This window comes from Phalaenopsis equestris, unplaced genomic scaffold (genome assembly GCF_001263595.1).
Source record: "Phalaenopsis equestris unplaced genomic scaffold, ASM126359v1 Scaffold000098, whole genome shotgun sequence".
Classification (NCBI taxonomy): Eukaryota; Viridiplantae; Streptophyta; class Magnoliopsida; order Asparagales; family Orchidaceae; genus Phalaenopsis; species Phalaenopsis equestris.
In genome coordinates this window covers 1,343,437-1,356,275 of record NW_018164540.1, presented here as the reverse complement: position 1 = coordinate 1,356,275, position 12,839 = coordinate 1,343,437, and the positions used below count along the sequence as shown (strand labels likewise).

Here is a 12,839-nt window from a genome sequence, read left to right as displayed (position 1 = left end):
TTGTGCGCGCGGGAGTGCGAATTGTGCAAAAGGCCACCCTAAGGCTCAGGAAGGTCCTATAGGGAATCCCTTTTGGGTTTCCTCATGTTGGTTTCGTCCTTCTAAGTGCTAGAAGTTGATACCCCGCACGCGAAACTCCAGAAGGGGACGGAAGCGGGTCGAACTAAAACGAGGCGGGTCCCACTTCTAAGGTTCTAAGATAGTCGAAGGGAAGGGAGATTCCTAAGGCTAGATCCTAAACCCTAAACGGAAGACTAGACCTCACGAAAAAATTGAGGTCAACACATAAGTATTATTGATAAAAAAATGAGTCTCTACTACGATCGATATTTTTAACTTTACGAATTTTTTAAAATTTAACAGTCGAATCCAACAATTCATGATGAAAGCCACTATGAAGTTGCATCTCCTAACATTTTTTGTGAACCAGTTTTGTTCTTCATAAGTGATTTCATTATATTTTATATTGTTTGGAAGACAAAGGGTAGATGAAAGTAGGATGGATAGGACTAGTGTAGAAGGATCAACTTAGAATAAATTTAACGCCTCCAGTAGTATTAATCATGAACTTATGGAGAAGAAACATTCAAAAAGCCACCCCAAATAATTAGGATAAAGCTGATGATAATAGTTAAGATTATGATGAAATTTATAAACAAAATACTGACTTCAAGAGAAGCAATTTACTCTTTCATACCAGCATGTATTCTCACTAATTATAACCAGGAACATCCATGTTACCATAGAGTTACCTTGTTCCACACCACAAGCTTTGGAATTGAAGCCACATCCAATTCACGCAGAACTTTTTCCACTGCATCAGTTTGTTGCTGTGCTAAAGGATGACTACACCACGTTACTTGATAGATTAATAAAATATCATACAGCATGATAAGGCTAGCAAAAAGAGGAGGCAAGAAAATAAGTAACCTATCGAAATATTAGCACCTGATATCCACCACGTGAACCAAAAGGGATGACTCAGAAATTTCCTCCAATGTAGCCCTGAATGCAGCAACCTGTATAATGGCATCACTTTGACAAAGAGAATTAGAATCTTTTAGCTTCAATATTTCCATATTAAATAAGATGCAGACTACTTATCGATGGGGTGAGAAAAGAGAATAAAACAAACGAGTGTAAGACTATTTATTTTAACAATTCACTACATCTATAGTACAGTAGCTAGATTTAAATTGAAAATAGGAAGAGATGAACTTTAGTTTTTCCTTTAAACCATTTTTCAAAACCATAAAGGAAAATAATAATAAAGCATGACCTAAAGAGTTAAACTCAGAGCTTTATTACTTTTAATGACACACAAGGAAAAATGGTGATTTGGACGAAGCTATATAAAAAAGAAATATCAGCACATCAGAGCTGAAGGTTGGATGAAACAAGAATAGAAGCTCCCTGGATAGGTGTTGGTGAGCCGACAGGGGAATCCATGTAATCTAAAAACATCCAGTACATCCCATCAAGTAGAGTAGTAGATATCAAACATACCAAACTACAAGTTCAAAGTCTCAACACCACAAATATTAGCTGTCTAACAATTTGGGGGAGTGTAAACAGGTAGGATAATATTGTCAACGACATTTTCCTTGATGCTATGACGATTAATCACTATTTGTTGGGTTCGCTCATGAGTATCAGATCCTTTGCAATGTTGAAAATAGCTTTATTATCATACAATAATTTCATTGGACTGTTGAATGATCTAGTTAATTCTTATAGCTCTCTCTCCAACTACATTTCATCATAGATCCTATGTGTCATAGCTCCCTAATTTTGCTTTAACATTATTTCATAGCACAACTTATTTTTTGCTTCTCCATGTGACAAAACTTACACACACATATGTGGAATATCTAGAAATTGATCTCCAATAATAGAACTTGTCCAATCTACATAAATGAACATTTTCACATCTTTATTCAGAGTTTTCCTAAAATATTGTCCTTTCGCAGATTCTTTTCAAATATTTAAGAATCAAAAAACCATTTTAGCATTACAATCTTCTACTCTGAATCCAAGACAAGAAATTCACAGAAGTTAAAAAGGAATATAGTAACACAACTAAGTTCTTTTGTAATTTTATTGAGAAAAAATATTACAATTCAAGTTTGCAACATGAAGCAAAGATTTGCGTACAGTTATTATTGAAAGTATGATAGATCCAATGCCAACAACAATAGAAATGGATAAATATACAATTCTAACAATGATCTTTCCATAACATGATCTATTCTTATAAGAAAGTGTAGCATCACCAACCATATGATGAGAAGCACTCGAGTCAACAATCCAAGACTGTTTTCCAAATGTAAAGATGAGTTTACTATTTTCATAGCAAAAGTAAGCTCGCCGTAGATTAATAGTCTATAGAACTTATTAAGAGTATTGCTTACGAAAACAATTTTTGAAAGAATTTGATTTGCACTATGTTGAATGAGCATAGATTAGAGGAAGTTAGAGCCTTGATGATGTTGTGTTGCCATGCTTTTCAGGACTTTCTAGTCCATCTATTTTCAAGGGCCATCTACATATTTTCCAATACTTGTCAAATTTTGTCCAATCTTTTGACAATAGTTGAGCCGTAGTTTGGCAGTCCTCTCGAGTCTAGCATCCCCATGCCTTAATTTGGGTTCATGAACACAATAAAGTTGCCTTCGTTGGAGTTTTAAGTGTTGTTGGGCACCTCCCAACATTACCATGCTCTTACTTTCCTCTCATCAAAATTCAAACATGGCTTCACAAATATGTGGTAGAAGCTTCAGTCATAAGATTATCTCATTAAAGTCATCTAAATTTTAATATAAATCAAATAGGGACTTGTGCACTTGTTTGTGTTCCACTACCATCTCATAAAAGTGGGTATTTTCTGGGGACTTCCATTACTCATCAAAAATATTCAGTTGCTGTCAATAATAGGTTAGAGTCAAAAGATGCCATGACGGTGTCATTGCCTTAATGTAAGTCATAAAGACTGTACTAGATCTTGAATATGGCATAGATAATGTTAATAACAAAATATGACTTGGCGCATCTTAATTTCTTTAAGATTTTACATGAAATTTTCTCCAACATCCATTGTCATAAAATTATTAGATCTGACATCATCATGCCATTTTTCAGCATGCCTGATGAAAACATAGGAACTCTTTCATTGAGTGCATGCGTCATCCCTATGAGATAATTTTTGTAACATTTCCCACAGACAAACATATATTGATTGAGAATGGATGAAGTTTTGCCCAATACATTTGTGTTCAATGATAGAAAATAAAAATTTATGATTGGGTAGTGAACGAAGCATTAGTCAATTAGTCGTCAACCTAAAGAAGTATGACTCCTGGATGCTTAAATTTGAAAGATGGTAGAAGCGAATTAAAGATAGTTCAATAAGATCAAGGCAACTAAGGATTGGCTTCAGTCACAAAATGTGACCAACATGTTGAGTTTTATGGTAGCTTGTCATTCGATAAGGAAGTTTAGTTGCATTTTCTTAGTAATCGTCATATTCTACATGCACTGACAAATGACAAAAAAAATTTGCATGAGAGAAAACGTGAGGACATGATTCTTCTTTGTAAGGGGAAAATAAGCGAGGGTGCCTCTCTTACCCTTCTCCAACCTTCAAAGCTATTTGAGGTCAAAGGTGATGGTTTTGGAGTTTTGGACATTCACTTGATGTGAATATGATCAACTAGGAGAAACATATGGCATATAGCTCAAAGTTGTTATAGGGAGCCCAAATTATGAAAAAACGTTAATCGCACTTCACCAATCAATGAAGCACTTGCGACTTTATGTGCTCAAAAAAAGATATTGTGGTTCACATGAGTAACAAGCCACTTCAACAAGTTTGACATGTGAGATGGATGGTGTGCCCGCAATGTTTAACCTGGTCATCCGATACAATAAGGGCAAGCGGTACAAGATGATGGAAATGGTCACTCATCCTCAATGAACTTATCAATAGTAATGCAGTTATAACCAGTAAATCAAGAACAACATGTCAACCACTACAACCTAGATGACGATTTACTAGAGGTCTTAGAGGATGCCTGAGAAGAAAAATATACCATGTAAGAAGGTTACTAGCCCTTTGTTTCAAGTGATAGTAATCAGGTGAGGTAATTAAAGCACACACCTCCATAGTGGTCGGGCACTATAATAAAACACTATCAAATCCACAGGGATATATGTCTATTGGTCGAGAATGCACTTGAAAGTGGCAATGTTCGTAAAAGGATTGCACACAAAATACCTCAAAAAAGAATCAAAGATGAGAACTGTGACATAGCTATAGGAAATCATCTCAGTGGAGTTTCTTGCCGTTGATACAAAATTGTTGTAACTTTATAGTGATGGATAAATGTTCAAAGATAATTAACCTCATAACATGCAAGCAGAACACCATGCGAGATCAAGTGGCATGCCACTTATTCAAAAATATTTGGATGAATTCTAGCTCAAAAAGCTCAATCATCTTGGACAAAAACTCCAACTTTCTTAGCTTATTATGGAAAGCACTCAAGGTTATGATGGATATAATGTTAAAGAGAAACACGGCTTCCCATTGAAAAAATAATGACCAAGCTGAAATGGTGAAGAATGTGGTGCACCTGTTGCATGTATTCAATGCATAGTATCTAAAGACTTGGGAATGAACGCATGTTGTATATCCATTTCACTTTCAACAAGAAAAATCAGTCATAAGAGCTGAGATGGAGGCCTCAGAAGAACCTAAAGATTTCTAAACAAAATCAAGATAATTCACTCTAAGGTAGACGAATACCTCAAGAAGAGAACACTATAAGCGTCAATATGATCGCTACATAGTATAGAAGAAGTTTGAAGAGCTTATGTGACACCACATCAACAAAGAGAGAACAAAAAAACCAGTAAACCACCAAATTGATACATAAATGAACAAGAAAAGATAAATGGAATTCAAGATGAAGTAATACGCTCAAGAGAGATTTGACATGTTGTCTCTCCCCAAGCATAATTCAGAGGAAAAAATCGCCTCCTAAAGAGGGGGTGTGTAATTAAAAGATCAAGAAACTCGATGACGTGGTCGTCAGCCAAAAATTATTATGTTTATAGATGAACATGAATTAAACACATGAAAATTGCATATACATATTACATGCATTATATAAATATTGCAATGTGTATAAAAGTATATATAAAATCATTTTTGAAAGCCTCTTATTTCAAAATTAGGTAGAGAAATGTGTTTCACTCCTTCCGTATTAAAGTGCAATACAACAATGAAATATTGGGCCTTTGTAAGCATAGGCTAATGGACTTCATATTTAATATTTGAATAAAACATCTAAATTTTGAGAGGCGCAAATAAAGCAAAGTATTGAAGTAGAGCAGATGTTCCACAGAACAATATAGTATCAACAAAATGAAGGTGATGGAAAAGTTTTTGTTTTTTTTTTCTTAGGTAATGAAAATGTTTGTGTTTTTTGTGTGTCATTTTTGTTTTTAAAGGATTCGATGAGCTTGATGGATTTTTCATTTCACAAAAACAGTTTTATGCAGGTTTTCCTGATAAACGCTCCTGAGTTTTTGTCTCTTCACCACCAAAAATAAAGAGATACAGAATATGGAAGTTATAAAGCATACCAAAGTAGTAGGTAGCTTTTGTATGAACCCGACAGTATCTGTAAGAAGAAACTGTCCCCCGTTGTTCATCTGCATATAATGTAGAAACATCAGAGTTATTACTGGGAAAACTAACAGACATAATCATGAAGTAATTACCAGGAACAGTATAAATTCTCTTTATTTTGCAGGAATGAAAAAGTAGCTTCTCCGTTAAAGCATTTCACAAAGAAAGAATAGTCTAATTAAATTCTTTATACACTCCTAGAGGCATTTGATGGATTTTATATATCATAAGAATTTAATAATATTGAAACAATATACGATTTTAACTTGTATGTGTACACATTTTAAAAAAAATAGGCATACCTAATGAATAAAGCTCATGCCATTAGGGGGTCTAGTAAGGCATGTGTACAAGATTACAAATGTGAATTCCTTTCACTTATATCAATTCAAAGATATATTAAAGATAGCATAAAGTGCCGAATGATGAATGTAAAGACTGCATTTTATTTTTAAATCAATGGGTTAATCTAGTTTAAAAACCATGACTTAAGGGTATCCTTTCTTCTCTTATGTGCAAGATAATTTATTTATATGAATTTATTTGATCATTCCAGATACATAAGAGTTGATTAAGAGAATGCTCTAAAATAACTTCAAAACAAAATTTGCAACAAATTGAACATCACACCATGCATGTGTTTCAAAAAGATGGAAGCGTATAATTTATTTTCAATGGGAAATTCCTTATACACTAACTGAAATTGATTGATGTCCCTTCAACTCATACTTTTAGTGAAATGATAAGTTGTAGAATCACACTAACAACTCCAAAAAAAAACAAAAAATAAAATAAAATAAAATAAATAAAATAATAAAAATAGAAAATAAAAAATCGCACAAACAACTCTAAAGACATGCATCTAAAATTTATTAATTACATGGAAATCCTGTTTATTGTCATACCCGAACAATTCTAGTAGTAGGATCTAGTGTAGCAAACAGACGATCTTCGGCTAAAACATCTGCTCCAGTTAAACGATTAAGAAGCGTGCTCTTCCCAGCATTTGTGTATCCAACCTAGAATTTTAAAATTAATATTATCATGAGAATAACTTAAAAATAAGATCTAACAATAGTATAATTGCAAGCATACTTACAAGGGATACAACAGGAATAGGTACCAATAAACAGCGATTGTGATATAACTTCCGATGTTTCCTGACAGATTCCAGTTCTTTTTTTAAAATTCCTATCTGTGCATGATAAACTTGAGATTTTCAGTGTTGATACTAAGTTAAATCAAGTTAAACCTTGCTAAGAATTATTTTCAAATATTTTTACTTTGTTTATTTCTATAAACCCATCCTATTCTTTAAATATTACAATAAAATAGAAATACTTTATCAGCGAATGGGTTCGCCAAATACCATAAATCTGGACAGGAAAATGCAGAATGTATTGAAGTTTGTTGAATCAGACACTAAACTTACTTGAGTACGCAAAATACGTTTATCCACTTCAATTTGTTTTTCACCCATCCCTTTAACCTTGCCTCCCGCTTGGCGTTCGAGGTGAGTCCACATTTTTGTTAAGCGTGGAAGTTGATATTCCATTTGTGCCAAAGAAACCTTCAATATTATACATATATTCAAATTAGTAAGAAAATTAAATAGCAATGAGGTTTCAAGTAGCAATACTCGATGAAAGAACTACTAAGGTTCTCAATTAGAAGTTGACTTTATGACATGATATGGAAGTGAAAATAGGGATGGTTTTTCTTTTTTCAGTGTTTTATGGTATAAATGAAGAATACAATCAGAGAATATGCTTCATAATAACAGCACGGTGAATAATCCATTTAGCTAGAAAGATGATAGTGCTTGACGATTAGTTTTTGGTTCATTTTTTGCAACTGAATCTGCTAGAGTTAAAAGTAACTGCTGAAGGAGCAAAATGAATATAATGTTGGTGCTTTTGGTACACTTGGCAATTCTCAAGCACCGATAAAATATTTTTTTCTAGGATTTAATAAAAAAAATCCAAAATTAAAACAGTTCAAACTTAGTGGATGATGGAAATTTGAAGTTAATACTTATCAAAAACAGATGATATGAGCAGTACGGAGAGGAGTGCATTGTAATTTTGAGTATTGAGTTGCTTTAGGTATGGTTCATAGTTTGATTTTGGCAATATTTATAATTAAGCCTATAACGATGATTACCCGCTAAAAATGTTCTGAGTTCTCCTGAATATATGTTGAAATATATGTTTGTTAGGTTCAGTTCTCTATGTAGGCTTGAGTACCAGGATTAGGGTCCTCATTGGTCCCATGATTTTGCTGCAACTATCAAATCACTATTCTCAAATGTTTTGGTCCAAACATTATTCAATCTGATTCACTAAAGTTATTATTGTTCACAGAGCCATTGATTCCTAAATTGCCTCTGTTTCACCATACCATTCCTATGTTTGTTGGCTTGCTTTTCATTTAGGGGCTCTAAAATTCAATGTGGGAAATCAGAGAAATAATTTTGTATTTCAGACACATCTCAACACTCCCCCTCAAGCTGAGGAATAGATGTCTTCCATTCCCAACTTGGATACAAGATCATGGAAACTTGAACTGTTCAGTTTCTTTATTAGAACATCGATTAATTGTCTTTCTGATGGAACATAGGACATACACACTAACCCTTCCTCCAGTATTTCTTTGATGAAATGTCTATCAATTTCAATATGTTTTGTCCTATCATGTTGTATAGGATTATGAGCTATATTAATAGCTGACTTGTTGTCACAATAGAGCTTCATAGGACCCTTCCATTGGATTCTCAAATCATCCAAAATGATTCTCAGCCACAGTAATTCACATAATCCTTGATCAATAGCCTTGAACTCTGATTCTGCAGATGACCTTGCCACTACATTATGCTTCTTGCTCCTCCATGTCACTAGGTTACCTCCAAGAAAAGTACAATATCTTGTAGTTGATCTTCTATCCACTAGGGAGCCAGCATAGTCAGCGTCGGTGTAGGCTTCCAGAGTAGAGTGTCATTCCTTTTGAACAAGATTCCTTTTCCCGGATTGCCTTTCAAGTAATGCAGTACCCTGTAGGCAGCCTGAAGATGAGGTTCTCCTGGATCATGCATGAATTGACTGATCATACTTATAGAATAAGCTATGTCTGGTCGAGTGTGAGCAAGGTATATAAGTCTGCCAACCAATCTCTGGTACATTCTTTTATCCGCAGCTGGTTCTTCTTTAGCTTCTCCCAACTTATTGGAGTAGAGATTGGCTTACACCCAATTCCCTATTTCTGCCAATAAATCAATTACGTACTTCTGCTGAGATATGAAGATCCCCTGTGTGGAATATGTCACCTCAAGACCGAGGAAGTACTTCAATTTCCCCAGTTCCTTTGTTTCAAATTCTTTTACTAGTCTCAGCTTCAATTCATGCTTCTCTTTCTCATCATTTCCAGTCACTATGATGTCGTCCACATAGACTAAAAGAGCAGTCACTCCCCCTACAGCTGAATGTTTAATGAAAAGAGCGTGGTCACCTTGACTTTGTTTATATTCAGATTCCTTCATTACTCTTGCAAATCTGTCAAACCATGCTCTAGGAGATTGTTTTAACCCATAAATGGTCTTTTTCAGCTTGCACGCCTTGTTACCTATGTCCCCTTCAAATCCCGGAGGGATGTTCATGTAAATTTCCTCATTTAGGTCACCATGAAGGAATGCATTTTTAACATCATACTGCAACAGTTGCCAATTGAAGTGAGCAGCCAATGATAACAGGATTCTCACAATGTTCATTTTTGCAACGGGAGCAAATTTTTCCTGAAAATCTATCCACCCCGTAAGTCTGAGTGTACCCTTTGACTACTAACCTTACTTTGTATCTTTCAAGGGATCCATCAGCCTTGTAGTTCAATGCAAAAATCCACTTGCAATCAACAATGTTTTTTTTCCTTCGGTTTGTCAACAATCTCTCATGTTTTATTCGTTTCTAATGCACTCATTTCCTCTTTCATAGCGTCCCTCCATTGCCCTTTTGACAATGTCTCAGACACATTGTTAGGAATGACAATGGTGTTCAAACTCACAATGAATTTTGTGTGGGTTGGTGATAGGCGCTTGAGAGATACATAGTGAGATAGTGAATAAAGTGGATTGGATTCTTGGACTTGTGTCAGTTCAGGAACGACCTTTCTCCTTGAATACACCTGAGGAAATTTTGGGAAATCGTGAGTGACATTGGTTGGAGTAGGAGATGATAAGGGTTCAGGATCAGGTGACTCAGATGTGATTGGTTCAGAGGACTCGGGTTCAACTGAAACAGGAGGAGAGTTTGATTCAAGTTTAACAACACGGGCTGACACATGTGGAAGGTCAAGGATTTTAAGTGGTTCAAATGGCTCACAAGTACTATCTTCCATCATGGAAATCTCCCCCTGAAAAGAGGACTTGAAAAAAAGGGTTTATTTTCTGTGAAAGTGGCATCTGTAGAGATGTAAAATTTTCTGGTAGAGGGATTGTAACATTTATATCCTTTTTAAGTGGAGGAATAACCCAGAAAAACACATTTGATGGTTCTGGGATCTAGCTTCCCTCTATGTTGTTTATGGACATGAACAAAGGCAGTACACCCAAATAGCTGGGAGTGAGGCCATTTGAGGTTCTGAAGTGAGGGTAGAAGTTATTTAAGACCTCTATGGGGCTTTTGTTTTCTAACACACGGGAGGGAAGTCTATTGATCATATATGTGGCAGTAAGAACGGCTTCTCCCCAAAAGGACTTAGGAACATTCCCTTGAAATAGTAAGGCTCGGGTGGTGTTGAGTAAATGACCATTCTTTCTTTTAGCTACCCCATTTTGTTGGGGTGTGTCCACACATGATGAGTCATGGATAATCCCCTGTGATTGAAAGTAAGGTGATAGAATTTGATTGAAGTAGTCTCTAGCATTGTCTGTCCTAAAGCCTTTTATTTTGACCCCAAATTGATTTTGAACCATTGAATGGAAATTAGGTATAACAGTGTTAACATTAGATTTTTGTTTAAGAAGGAAGAGCCATGTAACCCGGGTGCAATCATCAATTAAGGATACAAACCAACGAGCCCCAGAAACATTAGGTATAGTGGAAGGACCCCATATGTCACTATGAATCAGATGAAAATGATGAGAACTTATTTTATTGCTAATAGGAAAAGATACACGGGTATGTTTTGCCAATTCACAAATGTCACAATGAAACTCAAAAATATCTAATCCTTAGAATAAATGAAGAAACATTATATTTAGAACTCCAAAAGAGGGATGACCAAGACATAAGTGATATAGCCAAATGACATCTTTGTTCGAGGAACTAAGGAAAGATGAAGACAAATTGCTCCTAATTTTCTGGGATGGTTCAAGGTGGTAAAAACCGCTCCTTTCCTTAGCAAGTCAAATTCTCCTCCCCGAGTCCTGTTCCTGAAAAACACAATAAGAAGGGAAAAAAACAGCATAACATTTGAGGTTGCCAGTTTGGGCACATGAAGAACGTTTTTAAGGATAAGGCTAGGTGTGATATGTATATCACCAATCCCTGCAACGATAGCTAAAGAGTCATTGGCCATGATAATTTTTCTATTACTTGGACATGGGGTATAGGCATGGAAGAGTTGAGATGTGGGGGTCATATGGTTAGTAGCACCGGAGTCCAAGAGTTGGTATAGAATTTGTCAAAGACATTCATGCAAACAGTTTTATTTGAAAGAGCTATCGAATATGCTCCAGAAGGCTTCTCAAGAGATCCCAACAAGCTTCTCAATTTCTCAATTTCTTCACTGTTGAACCCTCCTATTGCTGAATTTTCCTCAATATTGGGTTGCTCTGTCATATGCACTTGAGGCCTTTGTTGCCCCCCACGGTTGCCCCATTCTCGGCTTGGAGGTTTACCATTCAACTTCGAACACTTCTCCCTTGTATGCCTTGGTTTCTTGCAATAAGTACACCACAGATTGTCTTTGTTCTCCTTCCCTTGGTTATCTCTACCCGAGTGTTTAAGCAGATCATTCTTCGACTTCTCCTGATTTGTTTTTGCTACTAAGGTTGACACATCCATAGTATGTGGTTCAAGCATGACACTCCTTCGACTTTCTTCTATTCTAGAGGCAGTGTACCCTCCTTGCCGAGGATTTGGATCCTAATCTGATCAAATTCAGAATTCAATTCTGCCAAAAAATCATATATCTTATCCTTCTCAATGAACTTCTTCAAAGTGGCAGCTCAAAGGGGCAGCATCATCAGGGCATTTCATCTCAATTACTCAATAGTGATCCAGTTACTGCCAAAGATTTTGCAACAGAGTTGCATACTCTGTGACAGATTTGTCTCCCTATTTGGTGGCTCCGATTTTTGCCTTGATTTCATACACAAGGGCAGCATCACGGGCCTTCGCGTATGTGCGGTTGATATAGTCTCAGATTTCCTTTGCGGTATTCAGGAACATGTAAGTGTCACTGATCGTTGGGTCAATGGAATCACTGATCGTTGGGTCTGATCGTTGGGTCTATGGAATCCCATAGCCAAGACATAATCATGGAATCCTCCTTTTCCCATGCTATAGAGGCTGAATGTCCGGTTCCAAGTAGGGTTCCAAGTAGGTGATTAAGCCTCCCTTTGCCCTTTAGGTATGTGTAGACAATTTGGGACCATTTGAGATAGTTCTTCCCATTGAACCTGTTGGATGTCCGAATATTCTGCAACTCTCCAATTTTTTTAACAGCATTGGATTCTTCGGAAGGGTTGGAATTGCTGGAGACAGTGGTTTCCGACATTGACATGGTGTAGAAGAGGAATTCGCAGCAATTAAGGCTGGAATCAATGGCTGCAACGGTAAAAGAATCGCAGCAATTAAGGCAGCGAATAAAAGAATCAGCGCCTCAGGAGCGGCAAAGAAGCGTCTCAGCAGCAAAAGAATCCTCAAAGGATTCAGCGGTTCGGTGGCAAAAGAATCCTCAAAGCGATCGCAAAATCTGCTTCTTTACGCGCTTCTTGACGATCTTCCTCGTGAGCAGCGGAAAAGAATCAAATGACTGCAAGCAACCCCAAGCAACCCTAGCGGAGGAGAGCCGAATGACCCTAAGCAGAAAGGATCGAATGGCGGCAACAGGCGGCGGTGTCCTCTAGGGATTGAGCGGTGTCCTCTAGGGT

General features: G+C 36.4%; 1 protein-coding gene across 2 annotated transcripts in view; it reads right to left on the bottom strand.

Moving 5' to 3' along the window:
* Positions 1-12,839, bottom strand: part of LOC110020492 (GTPase HflX) — a 61,927-nt gene that overhangs the window by 28,943 nt on the left and 20,145 nt on the right. The window contains exons 5-10 of one of the 2 annotated variants that reach the window (XM_020718615.1): positions 7,125-7,262; positions 6,792-6,887; positions 6,598-6,711; positions 5,647-5,715; positions 949-1,019; positions 753-830 (exon numbers count right to left, since the gene is read on the bottom strand). In XM_020718615.1, the coding sequence (XP_020574274.1) occupies positions 753-830; positions 949-1,019; positions 5,647-5,715; positions 6,598-6,711; positions 6,792-6,887; positions 7,125-7,262 (566 nt within the window). Of the gene's footprint in view, positions 1-752; positions 847-948; positions 1,020-5,646; positions 5,716-6,597; positions 6,712-6,791; positions 6,888-7,124; positions 7,263-12,839 lie in introns of both variants that reach the window. The other variant, XM_020718614.1, reaches the window with a different exon arrangement.